This window comes from Mercurialis annua, linkage group LG5, assembly GCF_937616625.2.
Source record: "Mercurialis annua linkage group LG5, ddMerAnnu1.2, whole genome shotgun sequence".
Classification (NCBI taxonomy): Eukaryota; Viridiplantae; Streptophyta; class Magnoliopsida; order Malpighiales; family Euphorbiaceae; genus Mercurialis; species Mercurialis annua.
Genome location: NC_065574.1, coordinates 42,786,976 through 42,808,361, shown reverse-complemented (window position 1 = coordinate 42,808,361; position 21,386 = coordinate 42,786,976). Strand labels below are relative to the sequence as shown.

At 28.6% G+C, this 21,386-nt stretch overlaps 1 protein-coding gene across 1 annotated transcript; it reads right to left on the bottom strand.

Moving 5' to 3' along the window:
* Positions 1-8,125: 8,125 nt before the first annotated feature.
* LOC126679922 (probable terpene synthase 8) lies at positions 8,126-13,046 on the bottom strand. Its single transcript, XM_050374946.2, has 6 exons — positions 12,886-13,046; positions 12,536-12,812; positions 9,888-10,260; positions 9,143-9,361; positions 8,942-9,068; positions 8,126-8,860 (listed from the first exon to the last, which is right to left on the bottom strand). Exons 1-6 carry the CDS (start codon positions 12,976-12,978, stop codon positions 8,324-8,326), a joined length of 1,626 nt encoding a protein of 541 aa, XP_050230903.1. The 5' UTR covers positions 12,979-13,046; the 3' UTR covers positions 8,126-8,323.
* Positions 13,047-21,386: the final 8,340 nt, after the last annotated feature.

Below are 21,386 nucleotides of genomic sequence, written 5' to 3'. Positions count from 1 at the left end.
TCTCGTTTATATAAAAAAATTAAAAAATTTGTTAGTTGCTCATTAGTTTTTTTTAAGTAACTCATTAGTAGTTTGTTTGTTGTTATTAACATATATAAAAATCATATATTATTAAAGTAGTTTTGTATTTCACATGGTTGTCAAATTCAAACCGGACCGGTCGGTTCGACCGGAAAACTCTCGAACCGGTCATATCAACGGTTCGGGTTGCACTAAAAACCCTTATAATAACAAACCCGCGGTTTTTAATCGAACCGACCGGGTAACCACTGAATTGGACTAATTAACCAGTCAATTAACTGAAAAACCCGGTCCGGTCAATCACTGAAAACCAGAGCCCTTATTAAAAAAAATAAGAAATTTAAATGTCATTGCTGGAAATTGAGCCTAGGTTGTTTAGTGTTTTTAATAGAAGCATTCAATACCACGAAGCTAATTTGCTATTTGTGTCTATGTTTCTTATTGTATAATTTATATATGATTATTAATAGTTATAATTTTATTTTTTTATTTTTATAATACGGGTTTAACTCCGGTTGAACTCCGGTTGAACCTTTAACCCTTGACCCTCTAGTCTCACCGGTTTTATCACCGGGCCGGGTTTGACAACCATGGTATTTTATTTAAAGAGAAAATTAGCCCACATACGGGCTTTAGCCTTTTTAATTAGAAAAGTACGGCTCCAAAAATCAGTCTTGAGATTTACGGTTGCCTTTTTTTTTATTTGATTTTAATGATTTTGGTTAGCAATTATAGACTTTTCAAATTAGAAAAAAACCTTTAACTGAAATGGTAACGTCCCTCTTCCAAGTTCAGATTGCATGTTCCCATTTCAATTAGATTCTTCAAAAATCTCGCCGGAAATAACTCTACAAATAACTCTACAATCCCACTTTTCAAATCTTTCCCATTTGTTTGATTTTAGGTTGACACAAAATCTGAAATGCCGAAAACTAGGTCGTCTTCAACAAATATTTCTGATATGAAATTATCCCCAACAAAGACACCCGCAATGGAAAAATCGAAGAGGGTATCTAGAAAACAGAAGGTTGATTTTAGTGATGCTCCAACTTCGAGTAAGAACCATAGAATTCTTATTAATCAAGAAGAAAGTGATAGTGATTTTGAGGCATTCACAATCCCTGATAAGTAAAAGAAGAAAAATTATTCCTCCTTCTCATATTACTATTAAGATATTTTTTTTATAATTCTTTATTTTTTTTACCTTTAATGAATTTTTTTAATTGTTTCCTGTGATTCAATAATTTATTTAGGGTTGTATAACTAAATGTTGTCTATTTGGTTATTTTGTTTAGCTATGTTTAAATTATGTATTTGTTATGTTAGTTTTCAATTTTTTTAATGCATGCTAGATGTTTATAATTTATTTTAGGGTTAATATGTAGTTGTCTGATGGTTAACTATAGGTGAATCGAGAGTAGAATGTATTTATGTGTTAAACCCTTTTTATGAACTCTGTATTTGTGTTTTCATGTTGCTAATTTGTAATATGTAGGATTGGATATGTGTTTGTTATGTTAATTTAATTTTTTTTATGTATTTTATTGTTTGTTACATGTGTAAGGGTTAATATGTAGTTGTCTGATGGGAACTATAGGTGAACTAAGAGTCGAATGTTTATGTGTTAGTTCCTTTTTGTGAACTTTTGTATTGTAAATTCATGTTATTAATTGTTAACTGGTTAATTGATGGTTATTTAATTGTTAACTCATGGTTATTTAATGTTTAATTGGTTGTTATTTATCTGAATTGACTTCATGTGGTAACTAATAGTTAACTAGTTTGTTTTTTAAACAGAAAAATGAATTTGTAAGTTTGTCGATCTATCAACCGAACAGAATAGGTAAGTTTTTTAATACATAATTTTATTTTATTTTTTAATGTATTATTACTTATAATTCTGCATTTTTATTTAGTGATTGCGGAGCGTTTTGTATTGGCTTTTGTTGAGCATTTGATCCAGAATCTTCCAATTCCAGCAGCCTTGCCCATTGAGAGTCATCATGAATGTATTTCTTTCATGTTTTATCAATATGGTAAAATGAAACAAACGAGCAACATTGATAGCAATGAGGAGGTGGAACCGAAACCAAAGCTGAGGGGGAGGCAGAAGAATTAGATGTCTTTATAGTTTTGAAAGTTTTAGGTTTTGTTTTTAGTTATAAAATGAAAACAATTAGTATTTTGTAATTGATTTGTAGGCAAATTTGTCTTGCCTTTATTTTGTTTTCAGAACATTTTGTTATTATCAAACGTATATTATATTTTGTTTACTGTTTAGTCACCTTACCCATGTTATAATTTTATTTGATTATAATATATGTAATATATTATTATTATTATTATTATTATTATTATTATTATTATTATGACAATAGTATATTATTAGTGAACTAACAATTAACTATTAGTTAACTTACAGTTAACCAAATGAAAAATAGTATATTATTAGTTAAGTAACAGTGGTATACTTAGTTAAAATATAAGTAGTATACTCTTATCTTTTTAAATGATAAGTAATATACTATTATCTTTTTAAATGATAAGTAATATACTATTAGTTAAATAATAAGTAGTATACTATTTTCTTTTTAAATGAAAAGTAGTATAATATTAGTTAACTAACAGTTAACCAAATGTCCACATAAAGATACCTCTCAATTACTAAATTTATAAATAACATGTGAATGGAATACGTACTTTAATACAAATAATAATCTCAATTTAACAGTATATAATTCAAATACAACCATTAAAAAAACATAATTATCTTCATTTTGAAGAGTATGGCATAATTATCCCTAATTTCTTTTTCTGTTTTACTTGTCAACTTGGTCAAAGTATAAGAAGTTATGTTTCTATTTTTGTAGCTTCATTCTTGAACTCAAATCCTCAAATACTCTAAAAGTGTTGCAATAGGTAATTTCCTTGCTAATTTGATTGCTGCATTAACAGACTCAGCAATATTTGATATCATTGTGGAGTACCTGATTCAACACAAGTGATTAGTACAATTAAAACACTGAGGTTGATAAACTATGAGTAAACTAATAGTTAACTATAGGTTAACTACTTAACATTTTTATAAAAACAGAATAATTGAAATAGGAAATCAAATCATTTACCTGTCATACTCCGTCATATATATATTTTTAAAAATCACATTAGTTAATCTTTAGTTAACTTCAATTATTTGTAAAACAAATTTAAAAACTTTTTTTTTGGAATAAAAATTTACAGAAGCATGTTTTAATCTATTTTATATTGCATAAAAAAAACCATGAAATCGCTTTAACAATTTTTTTAATTGTTATGATACAAGCATGTAATTAACCAATTACGAAAAAAAAATTCAGATATTCATTGTTTATTTTTTTTCTTTTGAATCACAACTATTTAATATCATTCGTTCTTTCAAATCATTGCTTTACATATAATTCACCAATTATAACACATAATATCAATCAATTGTTCATAATTAGCTTGTTTTTATTTTCAGAAAATATTAACCTTTTAGAATGGATGAGTTGTTGATTATCTTCCTTGCTGAATTTTTTTGGTTTCTCAATAAGTTTCTGATTTGCTTTTTTCAAATGAGTTTATGTTTGTAAAGATTTTAGCTACTGCTATATATGGAAGGTTTTTTTTAATATTTGCCATTATTTCTATTAATAAATTTTGAAGATTCTTGAAAAGATTTTTCTTTAGTTTGCTCATTTATAGGATATATTAAATACCATAACAATTGGTTTCCTATTTTAATGCAAACCGTATTTCCTATATTAAAATTGACATTTGTCCAATCTGAAATTTCATAACTGCATTATTCAATTTTGATTTTTGCTCTAATAAAATTTACAATATTTTTACACATGTATGGTATTTGTCAATTTTTCTCTCATTTAAAAAAAAAATTCATAAATGTAAAATTAAATTTGAAGAAAAAACATAGTTTAACATAATCTAAATATATAAATATTTGTTTATATAACTAATAAGAAAAAAATAATTAAATCAACTAAGTTTAAATTTAAATACATAAATTTCCAATTTCTTATTACTTTTTCTGTTTTTTTGTTAGTTACTTTAACTTTTATTCTATAATAATAATAATAATAATAATAATAATTGATATAATATTGTAAGAAATTATCAATATTAACATAGAAAGTAGTGGAATTAAGTAGAATAGGGACTCACACATCATCATTTAAGAAAATGTTAAGACAATCCATGCACATTTTCAAATGTCAAATGAAACAGAGAGCAACTCAATTGATCTATCTATAACTATCTTATAATAAAGGATCACTTTATCTCCCGAACTTGGCATAAAGTATCAAAAATATCCAAATTGAGAAAACCGGATCATTTTTACCCTGAACATGACAAAACCGGTTCAAAAACTCCCTTTATGCTGACGTGGCACTTAATTGGAGAGTGAGATTTATAAAATCAGAATTAACTCTAATTAATCACACTTAAATACTAATTAATTCTAACTAAATTTTCAGGGATCTTTTAAACTTTTTCAAAAAAAATCGATTTTTTTTCTTTTTCTTCAACAGGTTGGCCGGAAAATTTTCCGGCCAACCTGTTGAATTAAAACGGACCCGCCGGTGGAACAGACCCACCGGCGGGTCTGTTTCTTTCGTCATCTGGATTCGCCGGCGAAACGCATCTGGGTTCGCCGGAACCCAGATGAAAACTCATCTAGGTTTGCTAGATCGGCGAACCCAGATGAGTATTCATCTGGGTTCGCCGGAACCTAGATGAAAACTCATCTTGGTTCGCGGCGAACCCAGATGGAAAACTCATCTGAGTTCGCCAGATCGGCGAACCCAGATGAGTTTTCATCTGGGTTCCGGCGAACCCAGATGACGGATGAGGCAAATCCATCAAGGAGGAGTTGCTGCTCCTCACCGGAGCAGCAGCTCCTCCTTAAAAAAAATTATTTTTTTATTAAAAATAATAAAATATATAATTAAAAAAATTTGATTATTTTTATAAAATATACAAAATGGTCCTTTTTATTTTTATTTAACATAAATTAGATTTGTAAAGTTTTAAAATAAAAAAGATTCATTTGTTTTTTAATTATTAGGTATTAATTTAAAATGAATTAACAAAAATTAGGATTTTTTTAATCCTTTCGCCATTAAAAACCATCTAAGAAAAGAAAACCACTATCAAAAACCGGAGAGTGATTCTCACTCTCTTAGGTGAGAGTGGGGAGGGGTGTTTTGTACCAAATTTGAGAAGTTCAGGGTAAAAGTGATCCTGTTTTGCTAATTTGGACGTTTTTGATACTTTGTGCCAAGTTCAGGGGGTAAAGTGATCCTTTGTTCAACTATCTTATATGGGGGGAGGAGAGGGGACATGAAAAATTAAGATATTAGTGTTCATTAAAAGTATAACTAATATTTAAAAATAAAGTTAATAATAAAATATTATAATCAATTAATTAGGAGTTTAATTACAACTTGAAAACAAAGTTTAGATAAGGATGCATATAAGTTGTTTTACACAACATAATGACTGTGCTTGTATGTTAATTTAAAAGTTTAATTTTAATAAGGATATTAAATTTGAAATTCGACAATAAGGATATTTTAACTGCATATCATATAAATATAAGTCTAATTCAATAAGGAGACATAAAACTAAATAGAAGTCTTATTGTAATATAAAAACATAAATCAGTTAAGAGTTTAATTTATAATAAACAATACAAGACATTAGGTTAGAATAATTTGGTGAGAGCTATGGCATTCTAATACTTTCTCATAGATTTTTGTGCGTTGTGCCGAATCAATATATGCATACTAACAAATTTCATTATTTGATTAAATATCATATTTTGCAATTTAACTAATATATATGCGTATGTATATATAATAGATCATATAAACATGATTTATGTGCTATAATTTTAATTTAAATAAAAATAATCTATTAAAAACTAGAAAGTAAAATTTAATAATCTAATTAATATTTCATATAATAACGATTTAGGTTTGATATCATGAAATTTATCAATTCAAGTAAAGTTGGTTATATCTATAAATTAATCAAAACGAATAAGAAAAAAAATCATTTCTGCATTTCCTTAACAATAGTTTTATATCGATCTAAAATACTTAACATAATGAAAAAAGTATGATTTATAATAATAGTGCTTCAATGATTAAAATATTTAACGGGTCATATAAATATCATTCACGTGTATAGCACAATATCAAAAATTTTAAAAAAATAGCAGAATTTGTATATTTACTATGAAAAAAATCTTAAACCTTCATTATAATTAATAATATAATAAGGGTTTGTAAAACTTAGAGCATAAAATTTAAATTATTTATGATCCTATAAAAAATATTTTAAAAAAACTATAAAATTCAAATAAAAATAAAATTTATTTGAGAACTAATAAATTAAAATATTAAATTGAAAAATTAAATTATGCAAATGAACTAACGGTAATCTAACGGGTCATATAAATACAATTTCACAAGCTATAATTTTATTTTAAATAAAAGATAATATATTTAAATAAAAATACTACATGTAATAATTTAAATAATATTTAATATATATAACGGGTCATATAAATGTCGCTCACGTGCATAGAACGTGGTGAAATACTAGTAATATATATAAAAGCACGGATTGGGGGGGGGGCTGGCGAATGTACTGAATAATCATTTTTAGTTTATTGCTAAATAAAGGTTCATTAACTAATTAGTTATTTAATTAATCACTATTATAATTAAAGTCCTAATTAGAATAGGTTGCTAAATTATCTCCAATTTTGTTTTTATTATGTAAAAAATAACTAAATTGTCTCCAAATTAGTAGGAATACCTATCTTTTAGTTTGATTGAACTATAAAATTAAACACTTCATTTGGTCAATATATTTATTATTTAAATTTCAATCTTACTCCCTCCGTCCCACAAAGATAGGCCGTTTGGACAAAAACGGGAATTAAGAAAAAAGTAGTTAGATTAGTTAAAATTAGTTTATTTATATACTTTTCTATTTTTAGCCTTTAATAAATTTTTAAATAAATAAATAATATATTGATGACTAATTTTTGTATTGGTGTATTTTGTATTGGTATTAAAAAATGACATTTATTTCATATTGGAACATGGAGCAATTAATTAAGTTGAAGATAACAATGTATATTTATTAGGAGTAAGTAATACTTTTAAGTTTAAAATTATTAACCAAAAATAGAAGGTGGCCTATAATTTGGGACGCCCAAAATAGAAAGGTGGCCTATTTTTGTGGGAAGGAGGCAATATTATTTTTAAAGATTTTATTAATAAAATTAAGTTAATTATTTAATTATGGTTATTATAAAACCAAAAGAAGAATAAATTGAATATGAAAAAAAATTTAATAACAAAATATATTATATTTACTTTTACAAAAATTATTAATTAATTTAATATTAATTATAAATAAAAAATTAAATTATAATAAATTTACTAATATATACATTGACGAGTTACGTTACGAGCCACGTGCATAGCACGTAATGCGAAACTAGTGTTATAAAAAGCGTAAAAATGAAAAGAAAAATAGAGAAAAGAGCGCGCTTGAAAGATGAAAAGTTGGATAGCTATATTTACAATTTTTCACTAAAATGACGTACAACATGTCGTTTCCTCTTGAATTATTAGAACTGGGTTAAGTTTATAACAAAATTACTGTTGTTTTTTTATTGGGTTTTTACATTTATTTATTATTAACATTTTCATATCCTGAGTAAGAAAAAGATAACAATTTATAGTTCATAGCTGTTGTTTCTGGAGATTTTCATGAATTGCCATATAACAGAATATGGACAGAGTTGACAATAAATTGACGATAAGGATTTTTGTAAAAATCGAACTAAAATCAGGAAATTTTTGGTTGTTAATTGAAGTATAAGGACTTTAACAGAAGATAAATAAAAGTTTATATAGGACAGAAAATGAGATTCTTTATAATATAATGGGCAAATCAGGTAACAATACATGTAACAGAATTTAATGGTTAGGATTAAAATACCATCATCCAAAGGTGTTAATTAAAAATGGTATATAAGAGCTGGTTGTGCCGTAGAATCCCATATTTCAAACCTTAGATATATTTGTTCAAAATACACCCAAACTCATAAATATTCAGAACTTGAATAAAAAAACTGAAAAGCAATCAAACATTATTCAAACTCAACATCCAAAATAACTGAAAACACAAACATTCTTCAAAGTCAGATGAAATATCTTCTCACAGTCATACAAACCAATTCTTAAACTTGCAGCGGTTCGAGGAAGAGTTTGGAGACATAAACTTGCAAATGCACGGAATACGTGTAAGCGTCGCGAATCTTATAAACAAAATTCGCCATTCTTGCGAAGTTGAGATAGTAATTGAGAACAGTGGTAGAGACACGACTTGGATTCATGTATTCTTCATTAATGTCCTTCCATGCATTTGCAATCATTTTCTTGATTTCTACGTATGCAATCTCTTGTGAGACCCCAAATTCATTCATATAGCACTCCACACTTGAAGGACAATCTCCCCTGTTTTGCTCATCAACGTGGGACGCAATATCATCGAAAAGTCGAACAAATAACTTAGTAGACTTGACAATGGTTGGAGCTTGTCGAACCCAAATGATTTCTTTCATCCCGACATCTTCCAGTCCAAGAAAGAATGCCGATGTGAGTAGCTCCCCAGTCGTTGTGATTAATGCATTGTTTAGGTACTCATCGAATGTGGGCACAGACCCACTATTATACCATTCTCCCTCTTGTAAGTCAGCTCTAGTCAGCTCCTTGAACTAATTTATGAAAAATATTAAAACAAAATTCTAAATAAAAATTTAATTAATAGCGATGATGAGAAAAAACATAATTAATACCATCTCCTTGGCATATAATGTTTTATAAGATGCTCCGTCATTCTCTGTTTCTCCAAAAAGACCTAATATAGCCTTGTAAAGATGTTGCATGTATTCTGGTAGCTCTCCAATGCTATCAATATTACATCTGAACCAAGAAATAAAAATAAGTTGAGACTCAATTTGTTATATTATTACTATACACAAACATTTTATATTTACCTCTCAAATGCAGCAGTGAAGAGTCGCGTTTCTTCTATTGTGCCGTAGGCATCATAAGTATCATCAACCGTCATAGCCAGTTGCGTATATTTTGCAACCAACTCGCGAGACTTTACCAATTTAGGGTCCACCATACACCCCAACGCCCATACATACACCTCTACAATTCTGTCTCTTGCATACTTTAGCTTGCCCGCAAGATCCAAAACCTCCCACCACCTGATAAATACAAACATATATATGTTCGAAGCATTGATTGAGTATTCTATTTTGAATTTTTTGGGATTAGAATTTAACAACTTTGTTGTTATTGACCAATTATGAAGTATAATCGTTTTTTATAAGTAAGTATAATCTAATTGTATTAATATTTCTAATTTTATATAGACAATTTGTTTACTATATATGTAACTTTTTCCCAATCCTTTTGGATTATTTTGAATAGAGCTAAACATTATGAGTGTTTTTCTTCTAAGAGACATGTTCGTTATTTGGTGATTTTCTACCAAGTTTTTACTTATTTTGATGATTAATAATTGTCTAATATCAATGTAGGTTTAATTGTCGAATCACGTAGAATTGTCGTACTATTTGTTTATTTCACAAATATTGTTGCTTGTTAGATCAAATCCATAATTAGATACCTTTTCATAGTTATAATTCCACGTGCATACCATTCCGTTCACTACAAACTCGACATATGCATTAAAATTACACATACAGTAGTTAAGTTTAGTAATATTACCTCGATACAACAGCTAGCTCCTCTCTATATAATAGTTGAAGTCTGTTATAATCCAACTTGGCGAACTTGAGCAGAATTTCAATTCTGGAGTCATCTTCTTGGTAAATGGAAATAAATAACAAAGCTTGAAATCTTTCCATGCTACAATGGACAGGGCAAAGCAGAGCATTCCTAATTTGATTTTGAAAGTGAGGGCTAACTTGTGTAGATAATGTCTCCAAGTGCTGCTTTGTAAAGTCAAGAGCTTCGTCTAATATGTCTTCTCCATGAACACTCAAAGCTGATGCTTCGTACAGGCTCAGGAGGCCTTTCACGTCGCTTACTATATCATTCTTGAACTCTCCATTGTCGCCCTTGAATTTGTTGAATACATCTGCGCCATGGAAAACGAACTATCATTCACCTTTCTTTTATTCTTACATTTCTCTAACAATTTTTATCATATGCTACGACATAATGCGATAATGAAAAAGTAAAAAATTATTTTATGCATTTGTTGTTCTATGTTATTCTTATAACAGGCCAATTTAATAGCATTTGAGATGTTGGAATCTTAAATGACTGCATGTCTTTTATAAAAAAAATTCTAAGATCCCAAACGTAATATTGGTTTGTTATAAGAATAACATGAAATAATAGATGTGTGAGATAATTATTTTGAAAATTCTGATTTATAGTGATTTTAAAATTATTACAAGGCCTAATGATATTAAAAGCAAAACGTTTTTGACTTTGTGCGATTCAAGACTTTAAAAATTAATAAATCTATTCCAATTTAATAATATCCCATTTGTCTTTTCAGTTTTTTTTTTAGTTTCAAACTTCTTTTTGGCTTGAGCTATTGAAAAATAAAAAACTTTATGATGTTTTTCATTTTTTTTGAATTCCAAGTTAGATTTTAAAATTCTGTTAAATTGTTTGCTAACTAAGAAATTATATAAATTCAATTGTAAATTGAAAATACTAATTGATTGAAAACAAATGATAAACTCTTAAAGGTTTTAAATAGGTTTGCAAAAATCAAATTGTGCAAAACATTTTCGTTTTTCAGTTTTAAATTTTCTTGTCCATTCATAAATTTTCAGTTTTTAAAAATTTTCCACTTGAAACAAAAATGATAATAAGTACAATTTTCCTAATTTGAAATAAATATGATTATTATTATTTGACAAATAATACTACGAATCACGTGTCAAACATATAAACGACACTAATTAATTATAAATGAGCGCATAATTACAATTGTATATTATATAAGCAACAACTTCAAATTATTAAATAAAATTATACCGGATAAAGAGGAGGTGCAATTACTTACTATTGATCAATTTAAAGAGTCATCTCGAGTGTGTAGTTCTATCTTAAGGGTTAATTGAAAAAAAAAATTAATGTCCTTTATCTTTAAAAAAAAAAAACTTTATCGTGTTTGTGATTACTTCATAACTCTTAAAATTCAGTAAACTTTAGTTGACAATTTATAATTTTCGATATATTATTTGTTGAAAAAGCTCTAATATGGCTACTGGAATAGTGTATATCTAATATTTATATTAACCTTTTTTAACGAAAAATAGATATGGTGATTTAATTTGCCAGAATATAAAACTTGATAACTAATTTTGCTAAATTTTAAAGTCTATGATATGTTTGCAAATCACGTTATAGTTTGCAATTTAATTTGTATTTATCTCATATCTTTTTTAATATAATTGAGTGTTCTTTAAAGAATATACAAATTATAATAAAATAATAACCCTCTCAAAAAAATAACAATATCAAAAACAAATTACGCCGGTAAATGTACTATAAATGTCACAAATTAGGTAAAGTTGCTTTTTAAATAGAAAACATCAAACATGTTTTCAAACCTGTACGTAAATATATGAATTTTGAGAAACTGTTTTCCATATCTAAAATTTGAAAACAGAGTCAATTAAATTCCATTTTCTAATTTTCTTATAATTTTTAACACTATCCATTGTAACTATAACTGAAATAAATTAGTTTTAGTTTTATATAAGTCAAACATTTGTACTAGTGATCATTGTATTGCAGTGGGACAAATATAGTAGATTTATTATTACCAGTGTTTTAAAATTCGAATTGGTGGCCGGAACCGGAAGGACAATGGTTCCATTTTAAACAAAACAAAAAGATAATAAAAATTTGGACGGGTTTTATCGCTAATTCTCTTTCTGCCGTTTGACTAGCGGTTCAACTACCGGTTTAACTAACTGAGTGATAATATACCACTTTTAAATTCCGGAAAAATCTCATTTGTCGTTTGAAGAAAATAAAAGGTAGGCACAACCCAAAACTAAAGTTTTTTCTATTCTTTTCATTAGCATAAAATGACCAGCGAGAATATTGACTAATTGAAATGATTTTATTTGATTTTGGAATGAACAAAATAGATTGAATAGTAAGATTTAGACTATGTTTATATAGTTCATGGAATGAAGTAACTATTTTTTGCTTTTTGAGATTTTTTATTTCATAAAATTATGAAATAGTAATTTCACGGAATTGCTATATATTCTATAAATTAAAATAAAGAATAATTATTTTATTGCGGACCTACTTGATAAACCAAATATAGCATTAGAACTATATATACATATGTAACTGTGAGAGAAGCATGCACTTACCGCAAGGAACTTTTTGCCGATGTTGCCTTAAAACTCGGAATATAAGCGCGACAGTATAGAGGTCACAGTCATTGTGGGCAAGAAAATCAGTGAGTGAGGTGAAGATGAGATTCAAGTGTTGTTCAATCAGAGATTCAAAATGATGCGACACTCCGAGGCGGCATAACAAGTTGATGAATTCGATATTCTGAACTACTCCTTGGTTATTCGATTGTACGAGCATATCCTTCACCTCTTCTTTAAGTTTTTCGACTTGATTAGTATACGATTCAATCTCCTGTAACAAAATGGTTAGAACGAAGCAAAACAAAATAAAAGATAAATAATGAATTATGTGAAAAGAGAAATACCGAATCTTTGAGCGAAAAGGAAGCAAAGGTAGTGCCCCATATAGAAGGGGGAAACTTGGCCAAACGACGAGCAAATTCTGCTTGGTTTGCCATTGTTTTCAGAAAATAACAATTGCTAATTAGAAAATAACAATCTTAATTAGCTTATGCTTATTCAAAACATAACATATGAGGCCATTTTTATAGTAGCATCAACACCCAAATTATTATTTCTTTATTTTTTCACTACTGGCCATACTCATATATATTTATATGTTGCTCTATTATCTCGATGAGTATTTTTGTTTCTTCTGATGGACACATACCATAGGGTCGCGAGATGATGAAATTATACACCTTGCTTGCATTTGCATGTAACATGCTCACATGTAAGGAATATTAAAAAAAAAAAAAAAGATAACCCCAACATTTACAATAAAACTTGAACTCGATCTTTGGCAACAAAATGAACCCTAACTTTTAAAAATTTATACAATTTATATGGCTCTACAATACGTTTCTGTTGTATTTTCATGTTTAACTCGGGTTCACCATGAGTGTTATAATTTGCGAATCTACCCCCAAAGTTTAATTTAATCTTAGGGAATATGAAAAAAAGATAACCCCAACATTTACAATAAAACTTGAACTCGATCTATTGTTGGCATCAAAATTAACCCTTAAAAGGCAAAAATACTGAAAACTCCCCCACCTTTGAACTTTTTTTCAATTCCGCCACCACCTAGGAGAATTCTCAATTGCACCCTATTTAGGGTTTTCACTTTTCATTTGTACCCCAAAATAAAAAAAATTAATAATTTAATTAATTTAATGATAAAATTATCAAAACCAACTAAATAGAGGGATTTCATCATTATTTTTTCCATTTGAAAAAAAAAATTAGTATATGAAGGATTAATTTAAATTTTTTTCTAAGTAAAAAGAGGTCATTTTATTCAATTGGGGTACACACGAAAACTGAAAACACTAAATAGGGTGTAATTGAAAATTCTCCTACGTGGTGGTGCAATTGAAAATAAAGTCAAAAGTGGGGGGTTTTTAAGTATTTTTGCCCTTTTAAAAATGCTTCAAAAATGACACAGCAAGTGTACCCAAAAAAGACCTGGTCACGCTTGTGAGGTAGAAGTTTTCTTTTGAAATCAATTCATACATATAATAAATAGGGGTATTTCTATTAAATATCACCACCTTTGGTTTTTTTCAATGTAAGCCACAATTGTCTCAATTGTCAGCTCAAACTTTCCAATCTTTTTAATTATCAGCCCAGGTCCCATTTTCAGCATCTGAAATCTCACGTGGCTCGTCGGATTGCCTCGTTAGCGCCAGCGTGGCCTTATTTATGCGACGTCGTTTTGGATTATTCTTACCAAATAATACGAACTACCATTTTGTCTCAAATATTAGCACAACCTTTCAAATGTTTTAAATTTTAGCCTAAAACCTGTTTCCGGCTATTGGAATCACAAATAACCCTACATCATAGTCATAAATTTACAACCCTAAAATCAAAAACTCTAAATGCTATGTATGCTATGTTATTATCAACTGTTACATAATGCTATGTATGCTATCAACTGTTACTCACAGTTACAGTTACTGCTATCAACTGCCAAGTCATATAAGTTTAATAAGTTAGCAGTTGTGTTAATAGCGTCTACTTCATCTTAATAATGGGTTATATAAGTGCAATAAATTAGTTTAATTGATATAAATATATTTAACGGATTATATAAATGTCGCTCTCATGCAAACAATTACTATTTAGAAATAAATATTGTATTTTGATATTTCTAATTATTTTTAAATGTAAATGAATATAATTTATTTAAAGACAAAATATTATATTTGATATTTTGATTAATTTTAAAGTTAAGTAACAGGTCACGTAAATATCTTAATTAACATTAATACATATAACGGGTCATATAAAATGTCGCTCATGTGCGTAACACGTGATAATAATAAATTAATATTATATATAACGGGTCTTATTAATATCACAAATGTGGTATAGTTTCTATTTAATAAAAGTAATTATAATAGTTTATTTACAAATAAAGTATTATATTTGATATTTTAATTAATTTAAAATTTAAATAACGGGTCATGTAAGTGTCGCTCACGTGTGTAACACGTGGCGGAACGCTAGTACTATATATAAAATCACGGGTGAGGGTGGGGGGGGGGGAAGAAAGGGGGCGGGGAAAGCACATTTACGTTATTATCCTCTTCACTTTATAAAATATAATTATTAATTAAAAACTATTGAGATAATTATAAGAAAAAAAATACAAACTGATGGATACTGAATTCTACCTTAATTACAATAGAGCCGAGTCACAGGAGATCCATTTTCAGGAGATACCAAACTCCCGTCAGAAGAACAATATATAAGTAAGACGTCAGAATCCATAGGATTCGCCATTACGACCTTCAACAAGATGAAGACCGAATCCCTTAGGACTCGGCCAAAGCGCGTTGAGACGATTCTCAACGACACAACAGCAAGAGGCTATTATAAGTAAGATAGATAGTCGATTAACAATAAGTATGAAGTCACAGCTGTAAGTGAAGAATTAAGAGTTAAAGTAAAAAGAGGGAAACTACGACTGACGCGTAGTGATGAATGTTAAGAAACGTATATGGACAATTTTAAGGTCCCAACAAGTTTTACAAAAATTCGAGGACGAATTTTTATAAGGGGGGAAGAATGTAATACCCCAAAACGTCTAATTATTTAATTGGACCACGTGTCAGTTTCGAGTCGCCAGAGTGGCGATATCAGAAAGTGTACCGATAAAAATTAAGATAAATGAGTTTTAGTAGGTCGGTTTCGAAAAAGATAATAGCGAAGAATTTGATAATATATTTCAATTCTAAAGTTTGAATTATAAGGAAAATATCAAGAATAGTCCCAAATTAAAGTTCAGGGACTAAAGTGGTAATTTAGCCACTACGTTTCAAAAGTGGAAATTTTAGGTTTTGACGGGAAAATATTAATATTAGGTTTCGTATTATTTATAGGATATAAATAATACGTTATAATTTAAGAAGTTATTGATTTAGTTATGGACTAAATCGTACGAAAGAAAAGTTTGAAAGATAAGTTGTAACAAAGAAAGAAAAGAAGGACTAAAACAGACTTTTAGCCATTCAATATATGAGTTACCATTTGAATGAGGAAAGGAATCAGAGAGTGAGAGAAGAGTACCAGAAGCTTCGATCAATACCGTCGTTTCGCCGCCGTTTCTCCGTTCGACGTCCGATTCGAGCGATTTTTGCGGCGATTTCTTCAGAATCGAAATATCTATCCATTTTGATCTTCAAATCAAGGTAAGAAATTGATGATTAGTGTGAAAATTGAGGTTTAGTTGGCTGTTTTGATATTTATTATAGAGGGGTGTCGAATTCAACGAACTTAAGTCGTTTTTAACATTTTGGAGAACTTATGATGCGGGTTTTAAGAGAATGGAAGTTGTAGTAGGTCGGGGTGCGGCGAAACAGCCCGGAAACGACGTTTTTGGGGCTGTGCATAGCAAGCAGCTATGCGCGCGCACAGCTCACATAGCTCAGGCTATGCGCGCGCATAGCCAAGCTATGCGCCAGCGTAGCTCAGGCTATGCGAGCGCATAGCCAAGCTGTGCACCACACAGCTTATTCGAGCTACGCGCTCGCACGACGATTCCTAAGGGACCAAAATGGACTTTTGTCCCGATTGACTGAGGTTTTTGACATTTTCGAGTATTGAACTTTAAAGATAAATTAAAGACCCTAATAACTTAAAAAGTAAGATTTAGCTCGACGTTTTACGCAAGTAACGATAATGAAAAATGATAAGGAAATTGTATATTTATTCGAATACAAGGAATAGTATTCGATAAGTCGGGAATACGATTAAGAATTTCTGAATACGTGAATAATACTAAGAATGAAACCAAAACCAAAATTATGAAAATATTACGTATAAACACGGGATTTACGTCTCACTATTAAACGTCAATTAATATGTATCAGACGTACCACCGAGCAGTGAGGGCACTAGATGTGGACTAGTACTAGCATACCACCACATCGACTTTATTATAGAGTGGATAGCGGTCACTGTGAGTTGCACTTTACTTTCGTGTATTATATATTAAAGTTATTTAATATTATATCTTATATATACGTGTATTCTTTACACGCATCGCATTATATATGATTGATTGAAATATTACATGTTTTATTAAGTTTTTACATACGGGGAACTAGTATGCGATCCAAAGAAACTAGCTACCTATTGGGTGTCAATAGGCTGTGTGATCACCAGTATTGAGTCAGTCTAGTGTGTTTGCATTTGAGAAATGATTGCTCTAACTTAGGAAGACGAGACTATTTAGGAAGATGTTCCTAAATAGGACTCATGTCTGAATAAGCAGGATCACCCTAAATCTGGGTCAATCCCTACAAAGTAGGATTCACTTTTCTACTACAACATTGCTAAGTATGCAAATCATATACTGGAAAAGGAGTATGAGTATGCCTAAAAAAATAATTACATTCATATACTCGAAACGCTGCTCAAAACTCTAAACCGACTTTAACATCGGAGAGTTAATCGGACAACCCCCGTCCGGTTAGTTTCTACCTTGTTTTGCAGGTCTCATTCACCAGTTCAGAAGGCAGACTCCATCACTAGCTAAAATAAATAACTATGCTAAGCTAATTTAGAGTACTAATTAAATTAAACTACTATATTCAGATAATTGTTTTGAATACTAATTAAAATAAATTATTTTAAATATTTAACAATTACTATTTTAATTATATGTAAATCATATAGAATTCTAAATAAGATAAACTACTTTCAATAAATTATTATTTGATTTTTTTATATATAAATTCTTTATAATTATAAAATTTTATTATCAATTAAAAATGTTAAACTATTAAATTAATCATTCAAAGTATTATATAAGATAAAATATTCCTAATTAACTATTATTTTCAATATTATTTAATAATTTGACGAGTCACACTGCGAGCCACTTGTGAAACACGTGAAACGACACAGGTTATTCTTAAATGTGCACATTAGATTCCAATAGCTGAAAACAGATTTTAGGCTAAAATTTAAAATTATTGAAAGGTTGTGCTAATATTTGAAATAAAATGGTAGTTCGTGTTATTTGGTAGGAATAATTCAAAACGACGTCGTATAAAGAAGGCCACACTGGCGCTGACGAGGCAATCTGGCGAGTCACGTGGGATTTCAGATGCCGAAAATGGGACCTGGGCTAATTAAAAAGATTATAAAGCTTGGGCTAACAATTGAGACAGTTTGTAGTAATGACTTAAATCGCAAAAAACGCTAAAAATGGTGCTATTTAATAAGAATATCCCTAATAAATACCAGGTTGATCCTTGCGGCGCGTTGGGCAAATAGAATTAATATATAATATTTTTTTAATAATCAACATTTTATTTTGAACATATAAATATTCCTTACTATGTTGAAGTGACTCAATAAATTATAATTAATTAATTATATAGTTCTTTCATGATTGTATTAAATATCTTAAATGTATTCAACTAATATAAAATACGTTCTAAAAAAACTAATATAAAGTACATATTATTAATATAATATCATAGAAAAACATTACATTTTCTCTTAACAAATACTTGTATAAAATAATTTTAAATTTTTCTATATATCATATGACTTATAATTTAATTTTTTATTACACCTCACATAACTGAAAACGAGAAGGATTTGAAAAATATTTTAGCAAAATTAATTTATTTTAAATCTTTATTTATCTTATTATAAATGGAAATTGAAAATGTTATTCACTTAGAAAAGTATTTTATGATCTCAAAAATTATTTAAATAATTTTTTCCATATTAAAACCATATATTGTTATACACATAATATATATGTAATACAAAAGTTTTACAAACATAGATAAAGTCAGTAATATACAAATCTTATTTGTGTACAAAATATATAATATATAAAAGTACAAAATGACACCCTAGGAGGGAGGTGGTCAATGATGGAATTTTCACACATAAGTATTTCAATCTCACACAAGTCACTTTTTGCAATGATAAACCCTCCAGCCAGAACCACACGTGCAAGTTTTCCTGTATGTGGCTCGTCCGTGTTTTCCGAGGCACTTTTTAAAAATAATGAGTAACAACTCAGTGAATAGATATATCAAAAACATATTTCTTTCAGTTTAAATTATATATTTAAAATATTAACACCATTAAACTTTTATAAACCTTTAAAGATATTTATAAAAATCATCAAAACGTATAGACAAAATATTCTACAATAATAACACATATATATCATCTTTAAAACCCATTATAAAAATAATATTGAAAATCACATAAACATTGTGATATCCGTCTCTATAATAATTTACTGAACCTTACTTAGGTACACTAACTAAACCTTTTTATGCATTTTTGATGGCTAACTCTTCTTTTCCATTAGCATGACATGACCCTCTCCTTTCTTCTGCCATCAATGAAGTGCCCAGTGTCAAAACATGCGCATATACGTATAAATAATATCTTCCATGTGCATATATCAATCTCAGCACATAATCAAGTGCATATCACAAACTCAGCATCTCCAACATATTTTATTACAGAGTATGCATATCACAAACATAAATTTCAAATAATTTAATCACAACTCAATTATCATTTGGCAATAAAGCCATTCTCAAAATATATTTAAATCAAACACTTTTACAAGTTATTTACTAAAATAAATTACTATCAAACTTTCCAAAATGCATTTAGTATTTCTTAAATAATCAATAAGAATATCAAAATTATAAAAGCCTTTTCAAAATCAAATGTTCATATTGATTCAAAACCAATTCTTTCATTTCAAACAACATGGTATAAAGCGTCGACATTTTATCGAGCACTTTTTGTGCATCTCAAAACAGCCAAATAAATCTTATTAAAACCCATTAAATATTCATATATAGTATATAAAAATAACATATCAAGTTCAATTATAAGGGCTTCCATATATACTCATCAAAATGCATCCAAAACACACGCTACCGATTCACCATTTTGTGTAATTCGCATCACCACTTTTCTCTTCCGCAACCACATCTAAATCATGTAAAAATAGAATATAATTAAGTATTCACATAACATATACTCCCTATAACACTAAATGTCCATTACAAAACCTTTTAGAATCAATTCTACATGAAAGTGCATGATAATCAACAAAGTATCAATTCTACAAATTAAGGCAGAACATATGCTCTGTAATGAAATAGGTATTGAACTCAATATAAAAGCTTTGGAGAATTTTTTTTTGAAAAATTATATCCCTATGCGTATAGAATCATTATCAAAAGGCCTTTCATCAATACAAGATCTATACACCAAACTATACCAATTCTCTTGAATATGGTTCAAACTGGCAGGACAGATAGACCAATTTAATGTTTTTATAAAATTAATATGTTAGAGACTAATTTAGGAAAAACGTAAATTTAATGATGTAGATAACATCCTAAATTTTTGGTACTAACAAATAGTACTCAATTCGGAGTTATAAAACTTAAAATATTCATCTCCCACTAAGACTGAAATTTTGGATCAAAAAAAGAACATAGTATAGCATAGGTAAATCACCAATAAATAAGTTAATCTGATGAAATTACTTACCAATTAATCTTGATACACTACCTATACCTTAAGAGCTTAAATATTGAAGGTTTATAAGTTTAACCTAGTTCCGAAGTTCTGAAATTTGTTATGCTTTCCTCTTCCTCTCTTGTATGTACACACACATTCTCAATTTACCAAAATCGAATAGGTTTTTAACCTAGACATTTAAGAAATTTTTAAGGGTAATCTTGACATTATAAATCATCCCTTTATCATGTGATTATATTAAATTAAACTTGAATCAAATTAAAATAAGAAACATAATGAGTTAAACTTAATTAGCATAAGTTAATTGTTAAGTGAAAATTAAATTTACAAAGTTAAACTAATAGATGTGTGTAGACACCTATTTTTCGGATAGGTAAAAAGTGATAAGGGACTGAAGCGTCCAATGATTATTTTCAGAGACATTTGTCAGGGTGTCGAGCTATCGATTCAGCTGTTTGAATTCAAGTAGGCGTGATGAGTGCATAACTGCGAACTTCAAGTATTAAAGCATAAATAGCCGTAAATAGCTTACAAAAATCCAAAGAAATAGTAGTCTAAGTCTAGAAATTGGACTAATTGGAATATCTTAGAAGTTTATGGGCTAATTTGCAAATTTGACGGATTAAATTTAACCATACCCAAACCTATATGGTCCCGAAAACCCTTTTTAAATCTTTCGGGCATAAAAATAGCTTTTAGACACACTTTACTTAACCTTAAAAAAATAATACGAATTTAATATAATTACATAGAAGTTTAATTAATCATAAAACGGAAAAGGCTTATTAATTCACGCACTTTCACTTATCACTCA